At 47.1% G+C, this 20070-nt stretch overlaps 1 protein-coding gene across 1 annotated transcript in view; it reads left to right on the top strand.

The window, feature by feature from the left end:
• TMEM132B (transmembrane protein 132B) overlaps positions 1 to 20070 on the top strand; it is a 231079-nt gene that overhangs the window by 180826 nt on the left and 30183 nt on the right. The window contains exon 3 of the mRNA XM_059894627.1: positions 4627 to 4770. Within this exon, the coding sequence (XP_059750610.1) occupies positions 4627 to 4770 (144 nt within the window). The remainder of the gene's footprint in view (positions 1 to 4626; positions 4771 to 20070) is intronic.

Genomic DNA, 20070 nt, shown 5'->3' with positions numbered 1-20070 from the left:
TTCCTTGAGTATGAAGGGGTCCTGGGCATGCACACAGCCCTAAGTATAGGCATGGTCTTATAGATTCCCCAGAATATGTATTAACCTTTCAAAGCCCCCTGGACATTCCATTCCTCATCTTTTCCTATTAAGCTTTTTGATTAGTCTATTGTTTGTCACAACTGTTATCCCACTGCCTCAGGCAGCTAGCTATGAAGTTAACTAATTGCCTGTAATTGCTTTAAACAAATACCTCTACATAAAAAGGTTTTCACACTGGGTGAGTTCAGAGTCAGGTCAGTTACAGACAGCTTTGCAAGTGGGATCTTCCAGGGAAGTAGCAGACAAGTCAAATAATGGCAATTCTTTGGGAATGAGGTTTTGAAAGATCTCCAGCCCTGATCTGCTCTCTGTGGCTGTCAGATTGTGGTATTTTTCTGTGAATGTGAGCTGTTATTTTTCAAAGCTACTACTGAGCTGGAGAGTAGGGAATGGGAGTGAATCAAGTTAAAATGCCACAAAATTCTCTGTTTTTACCAAGATTCAGCCATTTTTCTTGAATAAACGCTCTCCTGGCTGTGCAAGCCTTTGTTTTATTTCTAGAGTTCTGAAAAGTTGATTTTGACTTTTTTTTTTTTTTTTGGCCAATTTTCTCATTGCTTTTACACAGAAGAGAATTTTCAGATGTCCCTAATTTGCCATTTTCACAGATGTCACACTAATGTGCAGCGTTAATGGAAACATCTTCATAAAGGAATATAAATATGCTTTCAAGACATAAAACCTAGAGCTGGCACAAAGAGGAACAGAATAAAAGAGTTGTATTTTGATAGATGGTGAATTTTTAGCAGTCTCTGGCACCAGGGGATGATTTAAATGTAATATTTAATATGACAAATTGCTTTCTCATTGTGCCAGAGGCAGGTCGAAACTGCCTTTGGGATTTTTGAGAAGCTCTTGGTGGACACTGGAAACCATTGTTGCAAAAATCTCAGCCACACACTGAAAAAGCTAAAGAAGGAAACATGGTCGCAAATGCATTTGAAATAAAATCAACAAGCTCCAATTGGTTGTGATTTGTTGTTATGAAAAATAAAGTCACCTCCCTTGAAACTCAGTTTGGGAAAATGATTATAGTGTCTACTTTAAAGGCTGTGAGCTTCTTCAGGGTAGAGACTGATGTTTATTTTTGTCTTTTCTCTTTCCCTAGAGCCCAGCATGTTGTCTAATCTCATGTGCATTAGTCAAGACCTTCAGTTTCAAGTGACATAAACCCAATTAAAAGTGGCTTAAGTAAAACAGTTTATTTTATATCTCTAAATTTCCAAAGATAACAGACACAGATGTAGCTGGGTTCAGGAGCCCAGAAATCTTTCCCAGGAATCTGTCTTTCTCCTACTGTTGTGTCTGATTTCTTTTGTTTGGGTTTCACTTGAATCAGTCTTTGTGGACATGGAGATGGAATACCTTGATGGACCACAATTCAATTTGGTTAATCTGCTCATTTGTGAAGCCTGATTTGGTGGCCTGGGTCAGTGCCATCCAAGCCACATTCATTGATAGCAGAGTGGGATGATACCCAAAGGAAAAAATGAAATGTCATTTCAAAAAAAGGAAGGAGGGGTGGATGTTCAGTACCCATGGATGTGCATCAAGCAAAATTAATGCCTGTGTATTACGCACAGAAAGCACCCACACTGATTTCTCCAACTGTATCATGGGTTGAATTTAGCAATCTGTTGTAGCACCGTGATTCTGTCCCGTTCCTCGCGCGCGCTGTGATTACTCCGCACCCTCATCCCACCTTTGGTAGGTTCTCATCTCAGCTGCTGCACTGCTTCCGGCTTCCTGTCTTCGCTGTACAGCTTACGTGTAAAAGTACATAAATTTCATCTCCCTGGTGACAGTGGGATCCTCAGGAACATGGACTATATTTATACTCTTTTGGACATATCTCCTTGAGATTCCATCTAGAGGAAAAGAGATATGTAAAACAACAACCAACAACTTATTTTTTCATCTCTCTTAGATTGGGTTGGCATTGTTTTCAAATATTCATTACAAAGCTGATGTTTCCTATTGACAAGTAGGTACTATTTACAGCTTTAATATCAACGAAAAACAATCTGTAAACTGGGAACAATACTAGTAATTACTTCAGGAGGGTTGTTGAGAAAAGTCAATGAGCAATTAATTACATGTCAAGTACTCAGAACTCTCCCCCTCCTCCTCCCCCTTCCCCTCCTCCCCCCCTCCTCCCCCTCCTCCCCCTCCCCTCCCCCTCCTTCTCCCCCTCCTCCCCCTCCCCTCCCCCTCCTTCTCCCCCTCCTCCCCCTCCTCCTCTCCTCCTCCCCCTCCTCCTCTCCTCCTCCCCTCCTCCCCTTCCCCCTCCCCCTTCTCCTCCCCTCCCCCTCCTCCCCTCCTCCCCCCTCCCCCTCCCCCTCCTCCCCTCCCCCTCCTCCCCTCCCTCCTCCCCTCCTCCCCTTCCTCCCCCTCCTCCCCTTCCCCCTCCCCCTCCTCCTCCCCTCCCCCTGCTCCCCTCCTCCTCCTCACCCCCCTTCTCCTTTTCCTTCTTCTTCTTTGACCGCATCTCTTACCCTTTTTCACATTTGGGGTGGAGAATGAGGGGCTGATTTAGAACATTGAATGTGGGACCCGCTTAGTGCATGAGCTGAGAGTAGGGTCTCCCAGGAGTGAAAGGAACACTTGAAATGATGATCTGTTTGGTCCATTCTGGTGGAGCCAGTTGCTGAGTGTTTGGTGAATCTCACTGCTGAGCTGAGCTGCCCAGTGTCCACCAGCTTCTCTAGTTGACTTCTTCTCTTCAGACAAGTGTGGAAGTAGCATCTCCACCACAGTCCCTTTGTGAACCCACTCAGTGGTTCTCTAATTCATTTGTGAAGCACATCTTTTACAGCATCCACTGTAATCTCTGTATTTATTGAGTTCTTGTGGCTCGTTATGTGCCATCTCTGTTCTAAATTTGGTACATAGATTGACCCATTAAATCCTCATAAGGTCACCACACAGTAGGTACTTTTATTATCCCTGTATTGCAGATCAGGGAACCCTGGCACATGGGGAAGTATCTTGTGGCAGATGCTGTTAATGGATTATAAAAAGCCATTTACAAACCCCTCCTCCACGACCAGCTCCACTATCAAAGCCCACTTCCCCAGCCTCCTTTACAGGTGGGCTGGCCGTGTGACAAGCTTTGGACTTCCTGATGAAGAGGAGCTGGTGCAGCAGGTGACCCCTCCCCCCTCAGCCTTCTCCCTGCTTAGACAGTGGATGGAGATGGCTGGTGTGATAGATGCCATCTTGCTATGTTGAGGGAGTGGCCAAGAGAGCTGCAGAGAAGTAGTAGCCCTCCCCTCACTGAGTCACTGGACCAGAGCCAGCAGACACATAGCTCCAGAATTCCGGTTATGAGTGAAGCGTATAAACCCGTGTTGGGTTATTTCACTTGAGTCAAATTTTCTGTAACTGCAGATCCACACGATCCTCACCGAATCAGAGGCTGAGCCAGTTTCAAACACAGTCCAGTCCCAGAGCCCATGCATGCTCTCTTCTGCACTGCTTCTGCCATGCCAGGTACTGTCCCAGGTTCTCTGGGTGCAGTGGAGGTCAGAGCAATGATGGCTTTGACCCTTGGGGAGTTTACAATCTCATGAGCAGTCAGAGATTAAAACATAAACACAAAATAAATATATAGTGACGACTTATGGTTCTTACCATGCAGGACAGACTAGGTGCTATGAGAAATAATAATGCAGTGCTAACACACACTGGGGGCAGGCAGAAAAGCCCCGTTTCTCCAAAGAAGTGGACATTTACGCTGAGATCTGAAGGATGGAGGGAACAGGGAGGCGTGTTTTCGGTAGAGAGCTCTGCGTATGAAAGAGCAGGAGGCATGAATGAGATTCACTGTTGGAAGAACAGAAAAGACCTCTGTTTGAGGCTTGACTGCGATGAGGGGCAGCAGGAAGGGGGCAAGAAGGAGCTAGAGAGGTGGGCGAGGGTTAGGTCCCTCCACGTCAGCGAGTTTGGACTTCATCTCTAAGAACCCTAGGATGCTTTCAAAGAGTTTTGATCTAGGCGAGAAATCATCTGAATTACATTGAAATAAAAAAGATTATCTTCCAGCTGCGATAAAACCTACAGAACTTTGAAGGATGTCAGAGGGGGAGAGAAATTAACATGATATCAGTTTCACAATCCTTAGCGCAGGGATTGTGGGCCAGGGATTGTGATTTCCCAGGCTTGGCTGGGAAATCCCGGGGAGGGGGGGCTCGGAGGTTTGGGGGTAGAGGGCGCTGGTGGTCAGCTCAGGAGTGCGGAGGCTTATAACCTGCAGCTAGTTCTCTTCTGTGTGCTGCTGTCTTTCCTAATTTGAAACCAAAACGAAGGCTGTGTTCACTATGTGAATAAGCCCTGAAAACAGGCCGTCGTTTACCAAATGAACCTCGAGCTAAGATTTGGCAAATATCGAAAAGAACTCCTGCGCTGTGTGCGAGGGGTGTCTGTAGGGCACAGTTTTTTAAATTGTAGAACAACAACTAAGGTCGGAGGTGGCCTGCTGGTCACCCCTCCCGGGGCTCACGGGCGTGCCTGTGGCTGACACGCGCCCTCTTTTCTCCCGCGCAGGACACGGAGGTTCTGAACACGGCCATTCTCACCGGAAAGGTGGTTTCGGTCCCCGTCAAGGTCGTGGCCGTTCAAGAGGACGGTTCGGTGGTGGACGTGTCGGAGGCTGTGGAATGCAGGTCTGCGGACGAAGACGTCGTCAAGGTACCGCGGGCTTTACCTCCAGATTCCCAGGCGTTCGGTCCCGGGGCCGCTCTGAGCATCCCAGGCTCCGAAGGGCTTGACCGGGATGAGGATGCCGAGGAGGGCGGGAGTGATGGCAGGGACTCGCCTGGGGTCAGAGGAGGCTGCACGCGCCCTGCTGCTTCCTTCCCCGGGTCTTAATCTTGAGCAGAAACAATTCTCTTCCCCTTCTTTTGTTCATAGGACAGTATTTCCTGAATTTTAGCCATCTACCTGCCATCTTCACAATTTTTGCCAATTTCCTGTGCCAAATAATATAATTTACTCATTATATTTTCTTTAAATGCCTCACTTTTCAACCTTAAATATCTTAAATGTCTCATTAGAAGACAATAAAATCCATGAGCTTGATGTACTAATTTTTTCTTAATATACATGAAAATAAACGACTATTAACTTTTTAAAAAGTCCATCCATGTGCCCCCTAACTTCCCTTGGGTACCAGTGGGACACAGCTCACAGTCAGGGGAAATCTGGCCATGGCACATTTCTGCTGCGTCCTCCATCCTAATTAGCTGGATTTAGGACTCCATATTCAGCCAGGAACCAGCCCATGACTTTTTTTTTCTTATCTTTGCTGGGGTCCGTTTGAATCACTGAATTTAGAGTTACTGCCCATTTTTTCTTGGCGCCCTGATTGGCAGTTTCCTCTTGCAGCAGAGACCCCGAGAGAAAGGACTTACATCTTTAGAATGATCCTTTCTCTTTAAGCTGCTAAGAGAGCTCCCAGGTCCTATGTCTTCATTCATTTTAGAAAAACACAGTACCGCTGAGTTCTGCCTTCTTTCTGTTCTGCTGGCTCCTGTTCAGAGGTGAAATGAAACTTGGTCCCCGTCTGAAGAACTTCGTGGTGGACGGAAAATCCTGCAGGGTTTTCCCTGTGGTGGAAAAGATCTGGGAGGGACTCCTTCCTTCTTACAGTGACCTGCAGGAGGCTGTGACTTAAGCCGGAGATGGTTTTGATGAGGAAGAATTGATGTGTCTGTGAGGCCTAATTAAAAAAAAAATTAATCCTTGGGAAACCCCAATTTGGCATCGCCTGCTTCCTGGGTGGAATGCTAATTCTCCCCTCGAGACAGAAGGTGGACCGGCTTCAAAGTACACACAGCCTTGCCCTGGGGCTCCTGGCAGGCCTCGGGCTCTGTGGGCAGGTTTGATTAAACAAATCTAAAGCCTTCGATATTGTGAGTCGAGAAAGATCTGAGCCAAGTCATACAAACTCATCTGCACAGAATGAAAAATATTGATTCATTGCCCTTGGTTGCCTTTGAAAATGCATGTTATTTACCATCCCCCGTCATTCCAGGAGGGAGACATTGGTGATGGCACACGGAGGTGGCATCTGTGTGATTATGCCACCCTGGGCTCAAACAGATGGCTCAGCTCTGTAGACCCCTCAGCCTTGTTCCCTCCCAAGAGCCTGGTGTGAAGCCCCCCAGGGCGGGGTCTCCGCTCTCCTGCCCTGGAGAGCTCTACCCTACAGAGGCAAGCCCAAGTTCATGGATCCCATCGTTGCCGTATACTTGGTTGTCTCCCCTTCGCAGAAATATACTAAAAATATCCTCCCCTGAGCCCGGGAGAGAAATTGCTTTGGAAGACAGTAGTTTCTGGCTCAGCGGTCGCTTTCGTGGCCTCATGAAGATGGGGCTCTCTTCTAGCGAAGTGTGGCCTGATCTTAGCAAACGAGAGTGTGCAGATCCCCAAGCGCAGAGCTGCTGTAACACGTTTCTAGGGGAGCCCAGGCTCTGTTGCAAATCCCGGCGCCTGGGTCAGTCGAGGGGGATTCACTAATGGCTGTGGTGCATTTGTCACAGCCTTCGTGTCAATATTTGTCGTGAATTTTGTCACAACGCTAAGACGTACAGCGTCGTCCTCAGAGCTGTCCGCTGGCCTGGGCATCACCCAGGGGCACCTAAACACGTGGATGCTCATTAGCACCCCAGGGAGAGACCCCCTTGGTCTGTGGATTTGTCACCCGGTCACTTCCTCACGGTGCAGGAAACGCTGTGTGATTCCCCAGGGAGAGTCTTGCAGGTTTCACCAAAGATCGTCATGCGATGGAAATTCTGAGCGTTGGGATTGTGACTTAGGTAAGGTACAAAGTATAAATTCAGGACAGTGTAAATTGTAGTGATACACAAATTGGCTTCTTTGACTTGGGACCGTATGACTTCAGGGGGAATAAATCTGAGGACATAAAGGATTTTGAAGGGCTGGAACCTTGGCAAGATTGGAAGCGATCTGTGTCGCATTTTAAGTGGACAACTACTTCTATGTTAAAAAAAAGTACATAGAAGATGCATATTAATTGCATGTGTGTGTGTGCGAGAAACCTTGGCAGTTTTGTTCACAGTGAGATCGGATGAACCAGCTGTGTTTTTTAATTGAAGTATAGTGGATTTACAATATTGTATTAGTTTCAGGTGTACAGCATGGTGATTCCATATTTTTACAGCTTATACTCCATTAAAAGTTATTACAAGATCATGGCTCTAATTCCCTGTGGAACCACCTGTCTGAAGCAGCTGCCACAGGCTGATATGATTTTTGTTGGCAATAATGGGTGCGTGACGCCAGAACAGAGGTCACAGGCGGGCAGACTGCAGGCTGCATCTGGTTCAGAGGAGTGTGTGTGTGTGTGTGTGTGTGTGTATTTAATTTGCTGCCATCCTGTAAAAATTGGCAAATCACATAGAAATCTGGATTTCCAGCCTCTTATGAAATTCACAAGGTCGAGTAGCCCTGGGTCCACACTGCTTCCTGTGACCCTCAACCCGGAAGTGACCAGAGGACGCCCCTGTGCGTAAGGCCGGTGCATCGAGATCACCACAGTCTGCACCCCTCCCTCTTGCCTCCCACATGGAGGTGGAGGGACATTGGTGATTTCTCGTTACACTTGTGCTGCTGGTTTTTTGATAGTAGGTTTCAGAGGAAAGGGAGCTATTTCTTGTCCCCTGGTCTCTATAAGTCACAGATGATAGATGTCACTGGTCCCTCTGATGGAGAATTCTGTGTCTTTCTAGGCATAAGAGGAAAGCTCTAAATTGGATCGTATTCTGTCAAAGAGTGTCTGAGGGGCTGAGGGCCCTTGAAATCAAATCACAGGAGAAATGATTGAAGGAAGTGTGAGTGTTGAGCCTGGTGATGAGAAGAAAAGGCCCAGGGACAGGTGAAGAGGGAAACACGACAGCTCTTTTGAAGTCTTTCAAGGGCCACCCTTTGGAATATGGGGTAGATTTGTGCTTTTTAGATTTCAAGAGTGGAAGTCAAAAGGGAACCACTCTAGCTCAACATAAAGAAAAATAATGCAGAGGGAGTGAGTTTGGGGGGCGGGGGTAAGCTTCCAAACAGGTGATGTCAGTTCAAATCCTGACTCCATGGGGGAACACCTTTATGAGCTAGTAGTAAAGTATCATTCCTATGGCTTTCCCATCAGGGAGTCAGTTGATAAATGATGTTTTCTGAATTTGCAAAGGAATTTTGTTTCCATCCTCATGACCTGGAAGGCATGTGTGTCAGTTTCCTCTTGCTGCTGTAACAAATGAACGTGAATTTAGTAGCTTAAAACAATGCACATTTATTATCTGATGGTACTGGAGGTCGGGACCCTGAAATGGGTTGGTTGGCAGGGCTACGTTGCTTCTGGAAGCTCTAGCAGAGAATCTGTTTGCCTTTTCCAGCTTCTAGAGGCTGCCTGCCTTTCTGGGCTGTGGCCCCCTCCTCCATCTTAAAAGTCAACATCGTAGCATCTTCAAAGCTCTCTCTCTCTGACCTCTGGTTCCATCATCACCTCTGTTTCTCTGGCTCTGAGCCTCCTGCCTCTCTCTAATAAGGACCTTTGTGATTACATTAGGCCCACCTGGCTATCCCAGGATAATCCCTTCACCTCGAGATCCTTATCTCAATTACATGTGCAGAGTCCCTTTGCCACGTGTATTAGTAGTTTCCTAGAGCTGCCATATCAGTTCCCACAAACTCAGTGGCTTAAAACAACATAAATCTGTTCTCTCCCTGTTCTGGAGGCCAGAAGTCTGAAATCAAGGTATTGGCAGGGCCATACCTCCTCCAGAAGCTCTAAGGGAGGATCCTTCCCTGACTCTTCCAGCTTCTGGGGGCCCCAGGTGTCCCAGGCTTGTGGCCGCATCCCTCCCGTCTCTGCCTCCGTCTAAACATGGCCTTCTCTTCTGTCTCCGTGTGGCCTTATTCTCCTATAAGGGCGCTCGTCATTGGATTTAGGGGCCACTCTGATTCACAATGATCTCATCTCACTATCCTTAAGTTAATTATATCTGCAAAGACCCTGTTTCCAAATAAGGTCACATTCACAGCTTCCAGGGGCTAGAGCTTGGATATATCATTCTGGGGTCACCGTTCCACCTACCGTGTAAAGTGACATATTAAGAGGTTTTGGGGATTAAGATCTAGACAGCTTTGGGGGTCTTTATGCTGCCAGCAAGAGCACATTTGTGGTTCTTTGCTAAGTGTCTTTCTAGGTCTTCAGAGGGAGGAAGAAAAATGCAATTTCCATGTTGTAATTGTGATTTAATCTTTGAGTGTCTATCTTGCTGACCAAGTGATGGCCTCCTGTTTTTAATGTCTTGGTAATTGTATTGTTGGTCAGTGAGTTGCGGTCTCCAGAACCGCAGAAGCCTGGCATACGTCACCAGCAGGGGATGAACTCATTCACGCTTGGAGAGAAATCAATGTAAACTCACGCTGATCTTGAAGAGGGTACCCTCCAACTTTTGGCTGCAATAATTAAGTTTCCAGCCTTCTGGTATCAGCCGGACTTGAAATAATGAGATGCTAAAGGCCTCCTAAAAGGATATTAACATTTTAAAGCCTTCTCTGCCCCAGGGAAGGTCTTTATTTCCAAACTTCATCTGTGAAGGGCAAGGGTAGGCAGCAGATGGGCTGTCGAAAAAAAACACAAAGGTTTCTGCTGCTTGTGTGGGGTCACTAAACAGAGCCCAATGTCACCGCTGGAGGATGCAGGAAGCTTCTAGAGAGCAGCTGCATTTCCTGGGTCATCACGTAGCCCCTGCAAAAGGCTGTGTGACCCGATTTTCCTTACGTGGTTGGATTCACAGAGAGGATAAGGTGGAAGGTGGGCGTGTCCTGAACATGGTCCTTAGAGAGGCATCTGAGAGCTGATGTCACTGAGCCAGAGACATCACGATTCAGGTGGAGGCGACTGGACAGGTGTAGGGGTTAGTGGGATCTGGCAGGCCTGCGGTGAAATCCTGTATTGGTGAGCTTTCTTTTGTTTTGGTTGCAAGTGATAGAAACGCAAATCCACCTGTCTTAAGCCCGGAAAGGGGAAATATATCGACTCATGCAGCTAGGCGAAGTTGGATCCAGAGGCACATCTGGACTCGATTTCTCTCCTTCTCTGATTTCTGCCTTCTTCTGTGTGGTTTTCACATCTTTTTCCTGGGCCCGTGCTACTTCCTGGGCCCAGCATCCCTCCCCGGCTCCCTGCGTCTGGACACGCCCCAGCTGTCCTCTGGACTCTGGCTCAGGTGCCCCTGCCCTGTGCAGCTGCCTCCTTCCTGCCGTTCTGCATCCCGCCCCCGACACCGGGGTCCTCACCTCTGTGCTTCTGTGCCCTGTGTAGACGCACGTATTAGGGACTCAGCATGTCGTGTGCCCCTGTACAGGTGGCAGGTTTGCCCCTTGAGGGCAGGGCCGTGTCTCACTTCTCTTCCTGCCCCGAAGGGTCTGTTAGAAGGAGCAGCGAGAACAGCCACAGCCCCCGGTGACACCGTGCCAGACTCTGGTCCACTGGTTCTTTACACATCGCAGCCTCCGACCCGCCCAGCACCTCCACAGAGTAGGTACCACTCTTGCGCCCATTTTACAGCCCAGGAAACTGAGGCCGGAGAGGTTTAAGTATCTGGGCTCAGTGGGTGCTGAGTAAGCATTAGTCCACTGCATGTCCAAATTCATGGTACCGAAAAGTGGACAAACAGTCCCTTCCTATTTCCTCTCTCCTGTAAAGACAGAATTAAAGACAGGTGTTTCTGAAAATCCACATTTTATGTAAGAGTTTTGATTGTTGGCAAGTCATCCAGTTGAAAGAGATGTGCAGACACATTTTGCCTGGGGGCTGTGGTTCTCACCTTCCACGTGTCCTGCCCTGTAGGAGATAAACCTAATGGAAGGTGAGGCCCAGGCACCTGGGGGGTGGGATTGAGGACCTTGTGGGGATCCCCGCAGTGTTGATGAAATAGGTTCAGAACAGTCTCTCTGCGCTGACTTATCTCCAAAGGGTCCTTGTCTGCTGTGGGCTCCAACGGGCTTCCAGAGAAACCCTCAGACGGATCTTAATGCTATCAGAAGGAGATGGAGAAAAATCCAAAAGTGGTTTAAGCCCATTTCTTTCTCTTTTGGCAAGACTTGGCAAACATTCCTACAGAAAACACTGTTCTTCTGTCTCTCGGCATGAATTTCCTCCCCTTCACCCATCACCAGGAGCCAGGCAGCTAAGAATAAGTTGTCAGGCAGTTTGGATGTTATTGCCTAATTGTGTCCTTCTTGATGCTGGTAATTTGGACTTCCATTGTTCCATTCTAATGCGAGATGTGTCACATATTTCCTGTTGGCGAGAGGATACGTATTGCTCCATCCCCAACCTTTTGTTCCTGTCAATGTCATTCAGATTTCAGTATTAATGAGATCTTTTGTTCCCTTCTGTCTTTAGCATCTCTAATGAAGAACTCACATTCTGGAATTGTTTGGGCATCATGTGGGGAGACCTTGGGACTAGCCAGTGTAGATCTGCGCCCTCAGTTATCAGAGCCTCGTGGGGGAGGTGGTGTTACTGAGGTCTTGGGCCGACACCGAGTTAAATCTCGGAGACAGAGTTTTGGGCGAACCAGAAAAGAATAGCTTCATTGCTTTGCCAGGCAAAGGGGGCCACAGCGGGCTAATGCCCTCAGAGCTGTGCATCCTGACCTGGAGGGGGGCAGAGAGGAGTTTTATAGCAATGGTTCAAAGAGGAGGACGTGGTCAGCTCGTGGACCTTCTTCTGATTGGTTGGTGGGGAGGTAATCAGGAGTCGGCATCATCCACTTTCTGGTTCCTATTGGTCTGGGGTCTACGTGCTTGTGGGCAGCATACAGTTAACTTCTCCCACCTGATGGGGCTTTCAGTATCTGCAGAAGAGCTCAAAGATATTTTTCTGTGTATCCCTTGAGGGGGAACCAGGACGCTGCCCGAAGGCTGCGCTATTGTCTCCTGACTGCTCCCCCCTTATCTCTGCATCCCCTCCCTTCCCTGATTAGCAACTGCTTGAACCTGCCCGTTGGAACTCAGGGAAGGTCACGGAGGCTGAATGAAGCCTATTTCCTGTAATCAAGAAATGGGGGACACAGGAAGGCTTTTGTGCCCAGGAGCCCACAGTGTCCTCCTCAGTATCAGGTCTGTGACTGTGTTTCGAATATCAGGCAGGGTCAACTACGGCCACTGTGCCTCTGTCTCCTGGCACGTTTATCCTTGATGTTTTGGGGCTTGGTTCACAATTTAAACTCCTTCTGTGAGCTTTGATGGTGGGCAGAATGTATCAGCTTCGTATTCAAATTCATTGAGTTTCCTAAAGAAACTCAAATCATTTCAATACACTTTATTTATTAAAAAATTTCTTTTTAATTTATACAATTTTTAAAGGTTACTTTCCATTTACAGTTATCACAAAATATTGGCTGTATTCTCCATGTTGTACATACAGCCTTGAACTTATCTTATACTCAGTAGTTTGTACCTCACACTCCCCAACCCCTCTATTGCCCCTGCCCCCCGTTTAAATAAACTTTAGAAGTTAACTGTCTAAGAAAAGTGATGCACAGGGCATTTAATTATTGTTGCCAAAATACAGGTCACCCAGTTACTAAGTACCAGGGCTGGGGTTTGACCCCAGGAAGCTTGGCTCTCGGCCCCTGCTTTACAGAGAGCACCCCAGTTTCACAGGGAACTTAGCCCTGTGAACTTAGGGTGCTTATTTCAGGGGCAGGCTTCTTTCCCCCCTACTTTGGGATTATCCGTACACTGACTTATTTTATGCATATCCTAAGATTAAGATGACCTTCCAAAGATCAAAATGTAGCCCTCTTTTCTCTGAAACATTTCAAATGTCTAGAGGGACATTCAGTGATGTTAGGAACTGGTGAACATAAGAAGAAATCCCACAAAGAGCTAGAACTGACGTCTTCAGCCAAGAGTCACTCGTATAGCGGAGACTCAGTGAGCATTGATGAGAGAAGCCTTCGGAGAATCTCACACATTTTCCCCCGATTATGCAGGAGTCTTGCATGAGCAATTCATTCATGCTTTATTGATACATATCGCTACGCTGAGATGGACTTTGAGAAAGTAATGCTGCCTTTAGCAGCGGGTGGAAATACAGATTCTGTCTCAGTCAAAAACAATGGGATAAGATTTTTCTGGTACTGGATGGACCGGGTTACATAGCCACCTGTTAAACAGATGGGCCCATATCTCTTCTAATTCATTTTGCAGAGGGACGGGCTTCCAGCAGGCAATGATCATTTATATTCAATGTATATACTCAGTGTATTCCTTCTGAACTGCTCTTGGATTATCGCCTGGAGACATTTCAGGGTTTAACTTGAAATGCAAAGAGACGGTCTCAGATTTCAAAGCACTGCTTTCGACTCCTATTCCCCCCTGCAGCGTCGGCTTACCCTTCTTAAAGGGCCCCTCTCCAAATGTTTCAGATCGTTTTGACCACTTCTGAAGCTCAGTTTAACAGGCTCTTTTTTAAAAATGAAAGGCCTCAGCCCGAGGCGATTGCCCTAATATAGTCATCTTTTAATGCTCTGGACAACAGAGCAGTTTCCCGTCATCAAGGGTTTCAATCGTGTCACTCCCCAGGGAATACTTTCAGAGAGATGAATTTATCCACGACTTCCTGACATCCTTTGTGTCTGACACTTAATAAATATTTGGGTTACACTCTGACTTCTTTTCCTATGAGCAGCGTTTGTAGGGAGAGCAGTCAGTGGCCGTATGCTGAGACCGTCTGTGTGTCTGAAGCCCACTTGTGGGGACGGTGGATTTCCATGTGCCTTTCTCGACAGCCTCTTTGAGTGAAAGACTGATACTGAGAATCTTTTTTTTTTTTTTTTAATTTGACAGGCCCAATATTTTTTTTAAATTAATTAATTAATCAATTTATTTTTGGTTGTGTTGGGTCTTCGTTTCTGTGCGAGGGCTTTCTCCAGCTGCGGCAAGCGGGGGCCACTCTTCATCACGGTGCGCGGGCCTCTCACTATCGCGGCCTCTCTTGTTGCGGAGCACAGGCTCCAGACGCGCAGGCTCAGTAGTTGCGGCTCACGGGCCCAGCTGCTCCGCGGCATGTGGGATCTTCCCAGACCAGGGCTCGAACCCGTGTCCCCTGCATTGGCAGGCAGACTCTCAACCACTGCGCCACCAGGGAAGCCCTGATACTGAGAATCTTGAAGGATTTTCCAGTTCTGATACCAGCGCTTGCACCGTGGCCTGGGTTGGGACAGAAGGGACTTTGGTCAAGGATATTGGGCCAAAGCATTTTGGTTTCATAAATAGGATATAAATAATATAGAAAAAACAAAACTTGTGATAGGACCCCACTTCCTGGCATGTGCCCATCCAGACATCACTAATCAATCCCAGCACTCCTTCCTTCGACAGCCCGGATTCCTTCTCCAGCAGAGGTCCCTTGAGCAGCAGCTCAGAAGTGATTTGCATTGGCAAGTGGGATGAACCTATTTCCTATTGCTGGTAGAGTCTGTGGGGAACTAGCAAAAGTTTTATTAAGCACTGAAGAACGTGATGCTGATGAGGCCGTGGTATGGACCTCGAAGTTTGATATACTGGAGGGAGAAAAAAACCAAAACAGCACTTCTGTGCCATTGCTCTGCGTCCTACCATCCGGATCAGGATGTCCTTAGGCCAAAGGTCATAAAATGATAGGCCTTGAGGCAACTCCAGACCCCAAGACGTGCGCCCCCAGACAGAGCAAAGTACTTTAAAAATGTGTATACTTAGATTGCCAACGTTCAAACGTTAGTAGATTTCACCAGCGCGCTGGAATTCCCGTTTCCCTCGCAAAGTCCGAAGGTCTCTGAACACAGCCCGTGTGGCAGCGGTGGGCTCAAGGTAGTAGCCGCTGTCCCCTTTGGGCAGGGTTTGGGCTGCTCCCTCAAGGTTTTCACCGTCCCCAAGTTCCCTGACCTTCACAGCAGACCCACCTTCCTCGTTTATGTCACCTCCCTGGGCCGGGAGGGATTTGATTGTTGAGTCAACCCCCATCAGCATCCCAGGCCGCTCCACCATCCCAGGCCAATTGTGCTGAAAAAAATCTGGGTGAATTATACAGGTAAACTGAAATCTATTACAAATCTATTAGATAAGTTAGTTGTATTAAGTGAGAGGTATTAGACCGATGTATTAGATGCAATTATTTTAATTCATTGCTAACATAGGTAGAGGTTTTCACAAGGCAGAGTCACTTCATGTAAGAACAGCTGTAATTTCACCATGGGGGCTACTTCTCAAGCTGTTCAGACTGGAATTTTTGTATCCAGGATTTTAATTAGCCCATGTCACACTGGCAAGGACTCCAAGTTGATCCAGGGGGTGAATTCCAGGGACTTCTGTGCTGCTGAGGCATTGCTGAGCTCCACCCCTTCCTCTGTGACTGCCTCAGCCTGGCTGGGCTATGATTTGCTGGTCTCTCTGGAAATCTTCTCCGAGACTGTGAGTCTGGACACCCAGGCTTCTCTTGGCAGGGCTGAGCCAGTCTCGTCTCTGCCAGATCTTAGCTTCGGCCTTTCAACCCCCCTCTTTTCTACATTCTGATTTTGGAGAAATTAGTGAGGTCATCGTTGGCATTTTTCTTTTTCCCTTCCCCTGGAGCCTCAGAGATAAAAAAACTCTCAGCTGCCGCCTTTTATACCTTGAGGTCTCAGTTCACAGCATTCTTTGATAGAAAAGTTTCTTTTCTTAGGGAAATTTTCAGAAGTACTTTCAAGATAAGTTTGGAAAACACAAACCCTGCAGATCCCTCGTTCCCCTGAGAATATGCTTATCCTGCCACAATGCCTTTTTTTAATGTGACTAATTGATGCGCAAACCCCCGAACACCTAAGCTTGTGACTCCAGCACCTGTGCTGATGGGAGCCTCGTTCCCAGCGCTTCTCTCCGCCAGGTTCAGTGTCTGCAGTCAGAGCCGGTGCAGGAGACTGGGCGGCGCGATATGCTGGGCTCTCACCAGATAAAAAGCTCTTAATCCCACCCGGGCCACCGTTTGATGACCAGGAAGTGCTTGGATCTTTTCCTAAACTCACAAGCGTTGGTGGTACTTTGAAAAATCTCCCAGCGTTGAGGGGTGAAAAGCTAAAATGAAAACATTTCCCAGATAAGCGTATGCTAAACTTTACAACAAACCGTAATCTTGGGCCTCATTTGCTGGCGTGGTTTTGATAAGGGGCACGATTCCGGAAGCACTTGTCTGTCAAGGTAGAATCACACCTTGTTGAATGTGATTTGGACGGGGATTTATCATGGAGGTGACCCAACAGGCAGAATGCAGGAATTGACTGGTGATGCTGGGCCGGCGAGCCGGGAGATGAGGTTGGGTGGGAGCGGGTGTCCGCGGGTCTGTCGTGGAGGGCTGTCCTGAGCATCTCGGATGAAGGTGAGTTGAAGTTTGGGGACCAGAGGGGGCCAGTGAGGCCCGACCATCTTGTAAACACGGTACAAACCTTCCTGTTCTATCAGTCACTGTTTTTGACAGTATTTTGCACGGGAGTCTGTCTCTTGCGCTCAGACCTCCTCGAGGGCAGAGACACTTGGGTTTGCTTTATGTCCTCAAAGCCCTGCCGGGAACCCAGCGTGTATCATCACTGAGTTTTAACCTCAGACTCGCTGTGACCTCTCCGTGCCTTTGAGATGGATCCTTGTCCTCCCTGGGCTGCACAAGAGTTGCATTCTCTGAGGTCTTTTTAGCACCAAGACTTTAAGATTCTCTAAGGAAGGCATGTGTTTTGGATGAGCTGGGAAGGGGTCTCCATTCTGCCCACGCTGGCCCCGAGATCTGCCTTTGCTGGGAGGCCTGGACGATCAGTCAGTTCCGGGCTGGGTGCTGGGCACACTGCTTCGGAGAGAGGAAGAAATAACATCCCAGCCATGGTTCAACTAGGGAAGTGAGACGGATCTGCATGAAGAATTGATAAGAATAAAGGAGGCTGAGAGCAAAGCCTCATGATCAGAACTTGAGAGTGAATTAAGGAGTCCCTTAGAGTGGGAGCTTTCAGTGTGGTGATGGGCATGATGGATGGGTGAGGAGGGAGGGGCTCACGACACCTTCCCATTCCTGGTTGTACAGTCCTGAGCAGAGCACTTCCTCTCTCATTGATTCTGCGTAGTTCCCGTATGTCTACAAGGTACCAGGCCTTGTGCCATGAGCCTGAGCTGCAGAAAATTAAATAAGGCAACATGCTTGTCCTTAAAGGCTTGCCTTATCATCTAGGAGGGGCAGAGAAGTAAGCATTACTATACTAAGTCATAGTCTACGAAGGTACAAAGGTGGATAGAAGGTCCCTCGAGCCAAGATCCATGGACTTATCTCCTAGAAATCTTCACGAGAATTATTTGACTTTGCATTTTCATTTTTTATGGTAGTCTACAGACTGTGTAAGCAACATGCACCATTGTCAGTAGACCCAATCACTGCTACTTGATTTCAGTTCTAATGTTTGGATTTGTGTCCATGATTGTACGAGGGACCCAAAGGACTTGGAGCTGTATCACATGAATAGTTTAACTCTTGAGAATTCAACTGTATGCATTTGGCCCAAAATAACCTGGTGTCCTTACATTTACATGCATACATATACACATATATGGGTAGAAACTGTGCATCTTTTAATCTCGTTATCTCTGTTCCTCTGCCTGGTAAAGTATTCGTCAGTGTATATTGGCACAAGTGGTGGGGGGCACTTGAGCACAACGGGAAGAGTCTCCCCATCTTCCAGAGGTGTGTGATGCCTTCTTCTAGTGGCCAAGCAAGCGAGTGGTGATGGTGTCAATGACCTCTTGCCTTCAGGAAGACATTAAAGACTGAACTAAGGCCTCCGAGAAACCCTTGACTAATGAAATGTTAGAAGAACTGGAAGATACTTTTACAGAAGGTGTAGGTGATAAAGCACACAGGGAGAGCCAACACACTATAAATTGCTCGAGTGTTCTGAGCAGAGATAATTGAATAATTTGCATATACCACCCATCTGTACAATTGCATGCTACCTATAGTTTTATATATATATATATATGTTTTATATATATATACATATATATATATATCTTACGCATACATGTTGCTACATATTCTTTGTATTAAAAATCATAAATGCGGGCTTCCCTGGTGGCGCAGTGGTTGAGAATCTGCCTGCCAATGCAGGGGACACGGGTTCGAGCCCTGGTCTGGGAAGATCCCACATGCCGCGGAGCAACTAGGTCCGTGAGCCACAACTACTGAGCCTGCGCGTCTGGAGCCTGTGCTCCGCAACAAGAGAGGCCGTGATAGTGAGAGGCCCGCGCACCGCGATGAAGAGTGGCCCCCACTTGCCGCAACTAGAGAAAGCCCTTGCACAGAAACGAAGACCCAACACAGCCAAAAATATAAATAAATAAATAAATAAATAAATAAAACTGACGTTAGAAAGAATAAAGCTTGATTGTTTTAAAAAAAATCATAAATGCTGTGCCTGGTGAATGAAAATAGGGATTTTCTTGTATAATACTGGTTGGGTGCAATTTTGCTTCAGTTAACTTTAGAACCCAACTGCCATTTGCATGGGACCTTGAGAAAAGAAAGAGGTATGTTATAGGCAAATGCTATATTTGTGCCAGCTGAAGGCCAATTGACATTACAGATGAAGGAGCAGAAACTCAGGTTAAATTACCTGCTCAGAATCACACGGTATTATTCAGCACACTTCAGTAATGTTCTAGGGGGGAAAAAAAGATGATGGAGGTGGTATGTTTACTTATCGAAGGGAAGGGGTAGACAGTTATGACTCAGAGAGGGGAATGCCTCTGACCAGCGAAAGCATAGTCTGGGGACCCACTGGGGACAGGAGTGCTGTTATGTCCTAGAGCTTCTTATTGTATAAATCTTATTGTATAAACTTTAATGAGGGAACTTAGTCACCAGGAGCACATAGCTGTTTGCTAGAGTCAGGCAGGCCTCTTTTTAATAAAGCAGCTTAAATTTAACTCAAACTGGTTACTTTAGATACAACGGAATCCCCCTAGTGCCCTAAATGGCAGTTTTTATTATACTTCTGCCTAAAGACTGAGACTTTTGCCCCATAGGGGAGACAGAGGATATGGAACTGTGGAGTTTCCGCAGTGGCTGCTGTCCCCCTTCTGAGCCAGATGTCCCGGGATGCCGCTAGCTCTTCCCTTGAGGGCCCGATGGGATTCATAGAGCAAGCCCGGGGGGTACAAGCTCCGTTGTTTACAGGCTCTAAAGCTTCACACTCACACCAGCCCCTACGGGGCCTTTAGCAAGTCAGTGCAGTTTTTCCCTTGGATTCTTTTTTTTTCTAGCTTATATGGCATCCAGCAGGGTCCACCCTGGGGAAGCAAATGCTCGATTTCTCTTCCTCCCTATGGGCATGTGTCTGTCTCCAGATTCCAGGTTAGTTTGTAGCCCTGCATCAGCAGTTCTCTGATGGGTTTAAGAAAAGCTTTTAATTTGCAGTTTGGTAAGGGCAAGAGAAGTGCTCTTTTCAGCCATCTACCTCTCTGAACTGAAACTGGAACTTGACTGACTTGATTTTGTCTCTGATTTTTATCAAGCAGAGGATAAGCCAGGCCCCTCATTTTAAGAATACTTTAAGTGAAAACTAAGAATGAACTGAATATAGAGAGGGGGTCAGCGGTTACTGCAGCAGCTATTTGACCAATAGAAAAGGACAGTGTTGGGTCAGAATACACCGCTTGGGACACTGGCCTTCCATTACTGGCTAGGTGACCTAACTGAGTGTTAGTCTCCTCATCTGTAAAATGGGTAAAGGATAACTTTCCCACAATGCTCCAGTGCAGGATTGTTTTCAAATTAAGGGCCAGTTTTTATGGGATCTCACCAGCATTTTGTAAAAAGTGAAGGAATAGAATGGACTGGAATGGAATGGCACAGAGTGGAGTGGAGTGGAATAGAATGGGATGGGATGGAACAGAATAGAAAGTTCA

This window comes from Balaenoptera ricei, chromosome 14 (genome assembly GCF_028023285.1).
Source record: "Balaenoptera ricei isolate mBalRic1 chromosome 14, mBalRic1.hap2, whole genome shotgun sequence".
Classification (NCBI taxonomy): domain Eukaryota; kingdom Metazoa; phylum Chordata; class Mammalia; order Artiodactyla; family Balaenopteridae; genus Balaenoptera; species Balaenoptera ricei.
The sequence above is the reverse complement of the archived record's forward strand: the minus strand, read 5'-3'. Positions and strand labels throughout refer to the sequence as shown.